The following is a 12,862-nucleotide window of genomic DNA, read 5'->3' as shown; positions in this document are numbered from 1 at the left end:
AAAAACAAAAAAATAAGAACTTCAAGTGTTAATCCTTGAAATGGAGTTATGAAAGGACAGGAGAGGAAAACAGAACAATCACTTGTGCGGGTTGTTGGAGAGGGAGGGGGTGAGGTTTGAGTAATAATAATTCATTTTTTAATGTTAGTAAATTGAATTGAAAAGAAAATAAATAAAAAATATAAATTATGATGATAAAGAAAAGAAATCCATTAGAGTTATAGGTCTTCGGGTCTTCAATCGGTCGCCTATATATGTACACTAAAGTACAATAACAATAAGTTTTACAGATTGAGTTCGTTTTGTCGGCTTCATTTTTATAATGGAGCAATATTCTTCTCCATTGTTCGCAAATTCATTTTTTTTCTGATGAAAAAGAGAATCAACAATAAATGGTATTGATCTGATAGTAATTGAAAAGATTCGATAAAATTGCAAAAATGGTAAAGAGAGTGAAGACCGATAAAAATAATTGTGTTTTCAGTTTTGATAAGAAGGATAACCTAAATGTGTCAAATGTAAATCTTAATTTATAATAAATATAGGGTATTTTTTTAGGTCTTGAGGAATTTAAATTGGACAGAAATATTGATGGAATTAATACTTTTTGTTATAGCCTAGTATTTATTTTTTAAAATAAGATTACCGCCGGGGCTACGAGTCACACAGTCCAGTGCAATTTCTCATAAATTTTTTAAAAATTCGACGAAATGGCTTCAATAATTCTCTGAATATTGACTACCAGGTTTTAAAAATAATTGGTTTGTTTTTGACTTAAATAGCTCCAAAAATGTGATCCAAAGGCTTGCAGTTGCGTGAACGAGAATTTAATAGAACAACATCTGTAAATAAAGCCGTAAGCACTCTGCATGACAATTTGCACAGTCTTGTTGTTACCAAATATCTTCGATATTTAGCTGATTGAATTTTGGAAACAACGTTTCAGCTTTTCTGTCAAGTGTCAAACCCAACAAAAACAGCATATCTGATTTGACGAATTGAACATTTTTAATTTCTCGACGTCCACATCTCAAAAACCAGTAGAAGGAAGGACTTCAAATAAATATACAAATAATAATGCAGAGAGATACAGAAAAGACTTCCAAACAAAATTTGGTTGGTTTGCTTTTTTGCTATAGCAAGTTATCATTTTAAGGACTTAAATAAAATTTGCTATGAACCAAACTGACATAATTTTTATAAATCAATAAAACTGAAACAAAATAAATGTCACCTGGAATATTTAACGAACAAAAAATGGTTTTATCTCCAAAATAATTTTATGAGATTTTGATTGATAAAAATCGAACTATCAGTTTTTTTACAAAAATATGGAAACCTAAATTTACATTAAATTGGTAAAAATAAATTTTTGGCTTAAATATCGTTTTTACAAATTTAATATATTGGTTTTTAAACCTATTTCTCTTATAAAAAATATACATTCGGTTTAAAAATTTAAATCTACAAAAATCAGCTATCAAAGTTGGTAAAAAGTGGTACTCGATTCCTGATATCTCGTGAAAAAATGAAAATAAGTTTAAAATATAGCATGATGGTTAGTGCGTCTTGAGATGAATCACTTCCTGTGCCATCTCAAGTTTTTTTTCACGGGTACTGCCTCTTGCGAGGAATTCACAATTTCTCCAAGAGTAATAATTCTTGTCATGAAAAGTGCTTTATCAAAGTATCTACGCGCGGTCCCTTCCATCCCTCACAACATTACTCGCACACAGTAATGGTTGAGAGGTGTATGTCACTAGGCCCTAATTCTCAAAGGACCGAACTGTTGAACAACTTAAATTAGCTATTATTGTCTTCAAAATGATTTTATTCTGTGCTAAATTTTGTTGTTAACGTAAGATTTGGTTCTTAGAAAAATCTAATCCGTATTTGTCTATATAACAAATACAAATTTTTAAATGATTCTTAAATTGATAGATATTGGTTTTAGACTAAAAATCTCGTAAGCAAAAATATGTTTCCATATCAAACTATTTCATCGTACAGCAAATATTGTTTATTTAAAAAGAATTCAAGTAACTATTTTTTTTATGAAACACGGAAACCTACAAGAAGAACATAAAACTGATAAGAAATTGTTTCAACTCAAGAATTAGGAGCACGAAGAAAGGATATAAATATTGTAGTTAATATTTTGTTAACATTTTTAAGCACGACAAATCGATAGACGATATGGAAAGTTTTCAGTGTGGGTCGCATTCCAGCCTCTTTTTTGATATGATTTCCGCTATAAGTTGAATTTACAAAAACCAGCTGCGGGAAATAAAGTTGTCACTAAATTGATTTTGGAGTAAGATAATGGTTAAATGTTTGACAAGTCGTGCCATTTTGTTGTAAATTTTGAGAAATATTGAATTGACAGTTTTTTACAAAAAAAAAAGCATAAAAAACATTACTAAAAGTTGGTAAAATTTGATTTTCGACTCAAATAGCTTTTTAAATATTTGAGATTATGGCTTCAAAGAATTTTTTTCTTATAAGAAATATTGTTTTGAACAATCTGTAAAATTTTGAAAAACATCTAATTGACAGTTTATTGCAAAAAATAAAAACCTAAAAAACAGTACTAACTCTTTTTAAAAATTTACATTAAAAAATTAAAAATTATTGACTAATTTTATCTCACAGAAAATATTGTTTTTGACATTCAGTAAATTTTTAATAAAAATCCAACAGTCGGATATTTTCATAAAAAATTAAAATACGCAAAATTGATTGAAGCGAAGAGCTATGTTAGGTCGTAATAATGGTGTGCATTATTTGGCTCCAGTATATCACATTTTTTAAATTTATTTTCTTAATGTATGTACTCTTTTTTTAGACGCCACTAAATTAACAACCCAATCATTACTACCCCATTATAGTGAAACAGTTCCTGGCTTTGGGGGAAACCCTGATATATTTCTTCTCAAAACTTCCTTATCATTTTAAAAAAAGAAAACAACACACAAAACAAACAACAAAATTTTTGTACATTATGTTTAAACAATGCCATTGACAATGACTTTAAAAATAGCTTGCGGGTTGGTCCGTCTCACGTCTGATAGCCAAATTGTATAATCTCATAGCACTTACTTTTTTTATTTAGATATTTATTGTTTTAAAACTTGTAATTTTATGCTTGAAACTAGTTCAAGGTTATTTTTATTTATGTTTGTTTGCTTATTTATTTTTGAACTTCAAACCCACATTCAAAAACATTTGTTAGGCAGTGCTCTCTGTGAAAGACCTTTGCATGTTTTAAGTATAATGTACGAGTGAATGAATGTATCTTTATCCAATTCGTTGGCTAACAAAGGGTAATTAAATAAAAACTAAATAAAACATACAACTTTGGGCAAACTAAACGTGTATACAAGTCGTGAAAACATCCTTGAGTTAAATTGAATTTTTTGTTTATTGAATCGAATAAACATGTTCTTTGTTTAAACTTAATGCAAGCTGCAAGTTTCTATGGCTATTAATAATTTCTTAGCTGCAAAACTGTTTCTGGGCAATTATTATGGCACAACTACAAGGCAAAACTTATTCAATTTATTTTAAAATAATCCCACGCCACTCCTCGCCGCCGGTTGTCTCTCTGTTGTGGAAGTGGAATAAAATAATATCTCTATCTAAGACTCATGGTATAAAAGATACGAGTATATTTGCTTTTCTGCAGAATTCTTTAAGATATAAATATGAATTTTTATTGAAACTGAAATTTATTAGAAGGTATTTTTTGCAATAATTTGAACAAATATAATTTTTTCTACAAATTTATCTTTTATTATATGTAAATCTTACACTGTGTCAAAAATCGTCAATGCTACAATAAATGTTGTTCATATTTTGTAATTTAGTATTTTATGTAGATATTTTCTTTATGCTTAATAATTAAGTAGTCTTTTTTGGAGAAAATTTATATCAGGGAGGCACTTCGATTAATGACAGAAAAATAATAAATAACGCACGAGCACAAGTATACACTTGATGATAATAATAAAATAAATAAATTATCAGACTTTTTCGTAAGCTTCTATAGTTGAAGGCGTTTTTATAGCATGACTATAATAATCACACATTAAACTTCGTTCAATAAAAACATAACGAAGAAAAAAAAGAATCCAACTAAATGTCAATAAAAGACCTTATTTAGTCTCAATCAAAGCTGTTATTTAGTGTTGTATATAGAACTATAATATACATACATATACCTTTTTGATATTGTATATTGTTCAAGTTTAACGGCCTATGTTTTTTTTTGTATTTATTTGACTCCCCAATGTGGTTCCTCATAATATTCTGTCATAAAGATCATTAAATAGTTTTCTTTTAGGCCTATAACATATTTTCTCCATTAAAGTTATTGCCTCTTAAGTGTCGTTAAATTACAAACGAAACATGCTCCCTTTTAGTGTACGAGTACGAATGTCTCAAATGACAGCTTGACGCAGTTAAATTGCTTTCTCGATTGTCATCTAAAAGCATTCATTATAACGTTCTTATAAAGACTTAGGTACGTATTATAATATGGTGTTTTTTTTTCCGTAAAATTTTGGAAATTATAATTGCAATAAAATTTGAAGAGAATTAACTTTCTTATGTTACGTCAGAAATATAGTTACAATGATGAAGTGAGGCTATGATGGTTGGTGTTAGAGTTCCTGAAGGTTTTTCTGTACACCAGAAACTTTAAATTTCTAAAAAAATTTTGTATCTTCTTAATTTTTCACTTTTTAAGTTTAACATTGTTTTAGTGTAAAATTTAAAGAAAATAAGGGAAAAAGTAGAAATATAAAATCAGGCTTATAAAATATAAATGTTCCCTTTTTTTGCTGGTAAAGTTAGTGATAAAAGTAAGCCTTTTATTAACCAATACCCGTGTTTTGTTGGAAGATCTATCAATAGTATAGTAGGATTTTACACAAATAATACAAACAATATCCGCAGTATAAATACTACCGATAAAAGTTAAAGTAGAATCTTACTACGGATGGGTGGGTTTTGACATCTATACGAGTCTCGGATGGATCTTATATGATTTCGTTCTCAAATGTTGGTACGATTTATATTGCATTTGTATCTCGATGGCTGTGTTCGTTAAGTAGTTGTGCATTTGGAATTATGTGTTTTCAATCGGTTAAAAAAATTTATCTGTTACTGTTGATATTATTTTGTTTTGTTAATGAAAATGGACTAACTGGGCATATTTTGCAAGAGAAAACAATAGAAAAGATAATTAGGTTTTACTATGTTTGCAACTAAGGTTAATCGCACCGCAAAAAAAGATTTACAAATAATTAAGTTTGACAGCACTTTCCAAAATGCAAGTGAGATAGTTTTATGCTTATTAAACAATGAAGAATTGAATATTTCAGCATCATACAAGGATTTGCTTCATTTTTTTAATTTGATTAAAACAAAACTATATTTTTTACACCCAAACATTCAAATTAACAGACCATAATGCACTATCTGTAAAACCAACTCTTCCACACAGGTTGTTTTTCATTAATTTTGACTCGATTCCGGTCGGGGAATCAAGCTTGTTTCAACTCGATTCAGGTATATACAAAATTTAGGCGAGCTTCAAGCTCAACACCACATGTTAATGTAGTAGTCTACGAACAAACCCTTTCTTGAAGTTTGTATTTTATGTCAACTTACACGATTTCACCCCTGGTCTGAATGTCGCTATTTTTTTGAATTTGAATTTTAAATTATTCTGGCAAATATTCAACTGGATCAACTTTCAAATATAAAAATTGGCGGATCGTTTTTTTTGGCAATTTCTCACTGTACTATATACACTGCCAATCACTAGGATGAGGCCACATATTTTTCAACCGATTTTCGGTCCGATACCTGTTGGAATTTTTTAACCCGGAAAATTTTACAACATGAGAGTAGGTACATATTTTCTTAAAACAAAGTTATACAATTATAGGGTTAATTAGAAAATACCTTTGGAATTACCCTACATTAATGAATTAGCTACCTAAAAAGGATATAAAAAAGTGAGTCACTAGGATGAGGTAATTGCGAATATTTCGTTGTAGAAGTTCAGATCAACAATTTTTTTCAAAATTTGGGTTACAATATTTAAGAACGTTTTACAAATAACTATTTTTATTAAATTTCAACTACAAATGGGTTCCGGAAAGACGTTGACAGTAGCAGAAAGAGGACAAATCGATGCTTGCAAGGAAATGGGACTCTCAAGCCGAGAAATAGTAAGGAAGCTGAACAGAAGTAAGACAGTTGTAAACAACTATCTTGCTGATCCTCAAAACTATGGAAAAAAACCAAAAAGGACGCACAGCCCAAGCAAAAACATCCCGAGAAAAGCGGTTAATTTTACGTATTGCTTCAAATTCTACGCAATCAGCTACTAAAATAAGGTCCAAAAGCGGAGTATCAGCCAGTATTTTGACAGTCCGAAGGATAATAAGAAAAGATGGTACTATCCAGAGAAGAAAACTCAAAAAGAAACCTGTTCTAAAGCAAGTACACAAGGAGCTGCGAATGAACTTTGGAACAGAACATGTCTCTTGGAGCAGTCAATGGAAACGCGTCGTCTTTTCGGATGAAAAAAAGTTTAGGCTTGACAACTTTTATTTCCATGATTTAAGAAAAGAGGAACTAATTTTGGGAAGACATCACAGCCGTACATCAGGTGTTATGGTGTGGGGAGCTATCACCTACTATGGCAAAGTCGAATTGAAGTTTCTTTCTCTAACAATGAACGGAAACAGCAACAAATACTTGTTGGAACGCTCATTTCCGAAGATGAAAAATATTTTTGAACCTCTGCCTTGGATTTTCCAACAAGACAATGCCCCCATCCACACTTCCAGGGTTGTCAAAAGCTGGATTTTATCAAAAAACGTAGAGCTTTTGCCATGGCCACCCTATTCACAGGACTTGAACATAATCGAAAACGTATGGGCATGGCTATCTCGAAAAGTTTATGAAGGCGGTAGACAATTTGAAGACAAGGACTCCTTAATTGAAGCTATCCGTGATGCCTGGGACGAGATTTCACTTGACTATTTAAAAAAACTTTATGATTTCATTCCAAACCGTCTAATAGAGCTCATATCGAGAAATGGGGGGCATACTCATTATTAATTGAGAAAAACTTAGTAAATAAATGTTTGAAAACCAAAAACTGTAAACATTTCTTTCATTTTTTTGATATTTTATAAGATTTTTCATGCGGCCTCATCCAAGTGACGCACTTTTTCATACTGTTTTTAAGTAGCTCTTTAATTAATGTAGGGAAATTCCAACTGTTTTTTCTATTTAACCCCTTAATTTTATTACTTTTTTTAAAGAAAATATCTACCTACTCAAATGCAGTAAATTTTGATTGGTACGAAATTTCCAGCAGGTATAAAGAACGAAAATCGGTTTGAAAAATATGTGGCCTCATCCTAGTGATTGGCGGTGTATATGGAATACCAAAAAACACGGCTAACATAACTTTTCACCATTCAAAAATATCATTTATATTCATGACCATTTCTTATCAAAAAAACTAAATTGTTACTCAACACAAAGTCAGTAAATAAAACATAAACATATTTTCTTTATAATTGGCTGATTTTATTTGAGAAAAACTGGGACTGCTTTTTTCAAAATTATGAATAAAATTATGTATGCACTTTATTCAATTTCTTATTTAGCGTAAATTTCCACAGTTGAGTTAATACCTCGACTCAATTGTGACTTCAAATTGATAGTAGCAAAACGGAATCCTGGACCTCCAGACCACAAAGTGGAATAAGCTCCTGTCTTGTTATTGAAGTGATCGGTAACTCGAATTCCTCCAATGGTTTTGTTATTTGTTTGACCCTAAAGTTGAAACAGAATTGTTTATTGAGTTAGTTGTGTAATTTTTTCTATCAATTTGTGGAGTTGTTTAGTTTATTTTAGTACTTACACTTTTCGGGAAGACCACATCAAAGGTTAAATACTGTCCATTTCGGGGAAATTTGATAACCCTCTCCCTGGCCAACACTGCGCTATATCTCGTAACATTGCCATAAGTGGCATTTAATGAATATCCACCAACGGCAAACAAGGCAACCAAAACCAAAACAACACTGAAGGTCTTCATTTCTTCAAAAATAAACAATTAAAAGGTTAATAATAATAATAAATAAATTAAATTTACTCCAGCTGACTCACTTGAAAAAAGTTATTTATTCAAATGTTAGATTTTCTCCACATTTATTCACTTTTATACCCCAAAAAAATATAACCAATCCTTATCAATAGTTAAACGATAACAGAGAATATTTCGAAAACCAGCTCATTCATTTTCTACGGAATTATTAAAGTTTATCAGTCGATGAGTTTTATTATCTCAATTGATTATAAGAGATTGTTGAGAGATTCTTCAATCAAATAATGTTTGCCAATAATTTTTTATTGCCATTTTTTGATTGATATTTTTGTGACGAGTGTCATATAATATTTCTTTTTATCATCTAATTGTTCTTTATTTATAAGTGGCTATAATAATGTTGGATGTGAATTGGATTTCCCCGAAAGATGAATTTGTTTCCTTTTGGGAATACAAAGCACGTGTGTTACTATTTCCGCTCCCGCCGCTAGTTTTCAGGGTAACTTGCCATTGGTGTTAAAGTTGCATTGATATAATTAATTTAACAACGTCAAATGTTTGAATTAACATGATATCTGTCTTGTTGTGTCATTTCCAGCATTTTGTACTGCAATTTTTCCCATAAAAACAAAATTCAACACTTATTAACTAGAACTTTCTCCCTGACAATATTTTCTTACTACCACTGAACTATTTCCAAAAAGTACACAATTTTACGTGTTCGTGTTAATCATTATTAGCGGCAAGCACAAATAACAGCGCGCCAAATGTCAATTTATTCATTGAAAAAAAATTAATATGCAAACGACGTAAATTGCGGCTCAACGTGCCTAACACAATCTATAGAGTATCTAATCGAAAGTAGTTCAAAGCCATATCGACAAAAGAAAATAAAAAATATAAATAAAACAAACCCGATCGTATTTCAGAATAATTTATTATTGGCTATAATATTGCTTATGCCTTCATATAGATTTGTAATTTTTTAATAACTATTTATTTTTATTTTTACAGATCACCTTCAGAACGATCGGGGAAAGGATGCTGTGGTCAATGGTTTGCTGGGCCGCCATTACGTGCATTAATTGCTGTAGTTGCGCTGGGTGGTGTGGCATGCGCTCTTGGGGGTGCTGCTCTGGGGGCGACAGGATTGGCTGGTCCGCCATCATCACATTTAACAGCAGCGTTGTTAATGATCGGTGAGTTATAACTATTATTTATGTAAAATGTTGCAAAACTTAAAATTGATTTCTATAAGTCAGTCAGTATTTATTATAATTACCTGTACAACTTATTGAGGCTCATTTGTAAAACCGAGTAAATAGGTTAAGCATTCGTTTGACGTGCTTGTGTTTGAATGCTTTTCGTTAATTTTTCACAACTTACTGTGAATGATAATTGGAAACAATAAATCTTACATTTGTCATTTGGAAAAAAGTGCTTTAAAATATTTCAAAAAACAATTCAAGAGTTACACTGCTTTAAATTTGACGAGAATTCAAAAAAATCAATTCCATTTAAAAGGTTTTCTTTAAACTGAATTGAATTCCACGCGATTCCCATTGAAAAATCGTTCTTTTAAAAGCTTTTTTTCTGTCATTCCTAATAGACTAGTTAGTTCAAATGAACATAAAAGTCCCAATAAAAATGAATTTCAATGAAAATTCAACAGAATACTTTTACCCACGAGCTCTTAACCCCATAGCAATTAATGAACTTGAAAATCTAAATTCAATAGCAAACATAAACTGACTTAACAGAAACCAAAAAAAACTCCATCAGAACATTTCTGTCCATAGAGCACAGCGTTTTTCTCCACCATACAATTCAATCCATTGTTTAAATATATGCGAAAAAAAGTTGGTACAAAAATTCGCTCCCAAGGGCTAACATTATTTTGCCTTTTGAAACACCACATCTCTCTCCCGTCAAAATCAAAACAAACAGTGAATAGTTGGAAAATAAAAAGCGGAAACACATTCCAGTAAGCCAACAACATATTCGAATGTTTTAGAGAATTCACTCTTGAAAAACTCACTGGAAAACAAAACTCAAAAAAATTCTGATATTCGCTGAACATTTTGACCGAAAATATTGTAGATATGCACACACTATACAGATACAGTACATCCTTAGTCGTCGTCGAAGCTTCCTGATGATGGCGAAGGAAATTTGAAAAACAAAGCAAACAAGATCCTAAACCATTCACCTTTTATATCCGACTGCATATTGACCGATTTCAATTAAAAATCCTCGCGTTGTTTTAAAAGCGCGGGTCATTTTGTTCTTGTTGTTGTTTTGTATTTGTTTTTTTTTTTTTTAAGTAAACGATTATGTATATCCACTCTGCCGGATGAAAGCTCAAAGTTAATTGAGCCGTACCGGATAACCACATCGAAGTTGTGATTTTTTCGTTGTTGTTGTTGTATGGCTTTATTAATTTATTTCTCGCGACCGTGATATAAATTTGCATTTTGCCATGCGGAGTGGACTTCTCGAGTCGAGAGTGAGTATCATTCACCCTGATGTTGACTTTATTGTTGTTGTTTTTGGGTTTGGTATACAAATAAATACAACAACAAAAAAATAAGAACCAAAGAACATCATAAGGCTTATCCTTTGGAAGCAAATGCAACTGCAATCAATGAAGCGGCGAATTTTCAAATAACAAAATAATTATCATTCTGTCTCGGAAATAAAGTAGTAAAAATAATTGATGGAAATGGTCTGGTCAGTTACATGATGACGTTGGAAGACCGGATTATTCCCACTGGCTCAACATAGAGCTTTACATGGATTATTACTTTTAATGCCGTAGAAACAAAAGGGACAAGTTTGGGATTCATACAAAATTTACTTTGAAAGTGCAAAATGACAAAAAAATGGGTCCCATAAGTCTCAAATGCGCCATACAGCTTAAAAAAATTCTTCTGTTTTAAAAAATGAATAAACTTTTTCACCAAACTTATTCAATCATGCGATAAGTTGAGTAGAAAACAGAAAAAAATATTTTAAAAGTGGCGCCCGGGCAAACGATTCTCCGTCACTTTAAGAAAATTAATTTGCTACTTCGCATTAGTTCATTTGCGAGACGCAAAAATCCCCATGCCGACATTGCAGTACAAAGAAAAACATTTCCCAATTGATCACTACTATTGTGCGTATGTAACAATTTATGTTTAACAGTAATTTGTGTGATCTGACGTTGATAAATGCCCCTGGCCCAGCCTAGCAGGGGCCATGTCATTCGAAAAAGAAAACTGTCATGGCTTTTAAAGTGTTTCCAAATTTATTACCACCTTTTGTCTTAAATTAGCGTTAAAAAATAAAAAAACGACAAAAAGTAATGGCGCACACACGGAGGGAACCTTCAAAAACAAAACAACACCCTACGTTTGTGCGATGAGAATAAAAGATGTGAAGTGCATCAGCACACTTCACGGTTGCCCGGATAACAAATTGGCGTGAAACAATAAAAGCTCACACACACCCGATTCCATCAAGTTGGCGCACAGAGGGCGGTAGCAGCAGCGGCGGCGTAGCTCGTCGAAAAGAAGCGCCTGGGGTGAGGTTGAGGATGCATCACACTTGATTGTTTTTCCCTTGTTTTTATTTCATGCATTACATTGTATGTGCCCTAAAAATTACAAAGAGAAATTTAGTATTTAACTCAGGTACGAGTGTTTTGAGAGAGTGGTGGTATATAGTTAACAATAAAATTAGTATTGACTTTTGGGATTCGTCTTTGTTCATAGAGTTAGCCTTAGTCGTTCTTTGGCCAAAACACTATCATGGAACATGGATGATTTTGAGTTGACTTCCGCATTAAAAAAAAGAAATACAAAAGACGAAGATTAAAGATACCTGCGCATATACGAACAAGCAACGCCAGCGGCGGCTGTGGTGGCGGTATGGACTCATGTGAACAGATGAATGGGTGTTCTGTTAATATAGTGCTAATTACCGTTTCACAATGTTTACTGTCATGAAATTGCAAGAGAGGGACGTTAATAAAAATGAAAGAATTTTATTGTTGGTGTTAAATTAAAGTGTCAACATTGTATGCTGGTAGATAATGTTCGAAGTGTTAAGGAAATGTCAGAGACATTGTTTGTTTTTTAATTAACTACATTGTTTTTTCAATGCTTTGTTGGAAATTGTGCGATATTCATGGTTTTGGATTCATCAATTTTTTAAAGATTTTCTTACCATTGCGTAATTTTATCTCAATTGCAACCTTTAAAAAATCGAAATGTCTATCACACTTCCGCCTATCTTTTCAACCATGAAGATGGAAAGAGATGCAATAATGAGACTTCAAAATGATTCAACTCAAATGCAAACACTTTATTGAAAAAAGTAGTATAGGTCCTTCCAATGTCCTGTACGAATTCATGTTCACAAAACTACGCTTCTTACAATAAATTCAATAATGTTAATTCTGGGTGGAACTATAGGAGATCTCGATGCTTAATGGCTATGAGACAAAAAGGTTCTTCCTCAAAGAAAGTTGTACACAAATTCCAGACGAATTTCTGTATTCAAGCCTTTATCGCTTAATTTAACAAAGTGATTAAAATTTTTAAGTCTTATAAATACTTGCTCATAGTTAAACATAACTATAATTTATACTCGCATTCCTCTTAAGCTTAATCCTCTTAAAAAACTTCTTCTTCTAAGCAAGCTTCCATTTCAAAATTGGATTGTATTTTCTACTTTTTTGTT

General features: G+C 31.6%; 2 protein-coding genes across 2 annotated transcripts in view; one reads left to right on the top strand and one right to left on the bottom strand.

Annotated features, from left to right (window-relative positions):
* LOC129949191 (uncharacterized) overlaps nucleotides 1–12,862 on the top strand; it is a 126,440-nt gene that overhangs the window by 99,725 nt on the left and 13,853 nt on the right. The window contains exon 4 of the mRNA XM_056060479.1: nucleotides 9,152–9,336. Within this exon, the coding sequence (XP_055916454.1) occupies nucleotides 9,152–9,336 (185 nt within the window). The remainder of the gene's footprint in view (nucleotides 1–9,151; nucleotides 9,337–12,862) is intronic.
* LOC129949193 (probable salivary secreted peptide) lies at nucleotides 7,591–8,172 on the bottom strand. The gene is made up of 2 exons (XM_056060480.1): nucleotides 7,952–8,172; nucleotides 7,591–7,863 (listed from the first exon to the last, which is right to left on the bottom strand). The coding sequence occupies exons 1-2, from the start codon at nucleotides 8,126–8,128 to the stop codon at nucleotides 7,687–7,689; spliced, it is 354 nt and encodes a 117-aa protein (XP_055916455.1). The 5' UTR covers nucleotides 8,129–8,172; the 3' UTR covers nucleotides 7,591–7,686.

The sequence above is a fragment of the Eupeodes corollae genome, chromosome 3, assembly GCF_945859685.1.
Source record: "Eupeodes corollae chromosome 3, idEupCoro1.1, whole genome shotgun sequence".
Lineage (NCBI taxonomy): Eukaryota > Metazoa > Arthropoda > Insecta > Diptera > Syrphidae > Eupeodes > Eupeodes corollae.
Note: the sequence above shows the minus strand (reverse complement) of the source record. Positions and strands in the feature narration are given on the sequence as shown.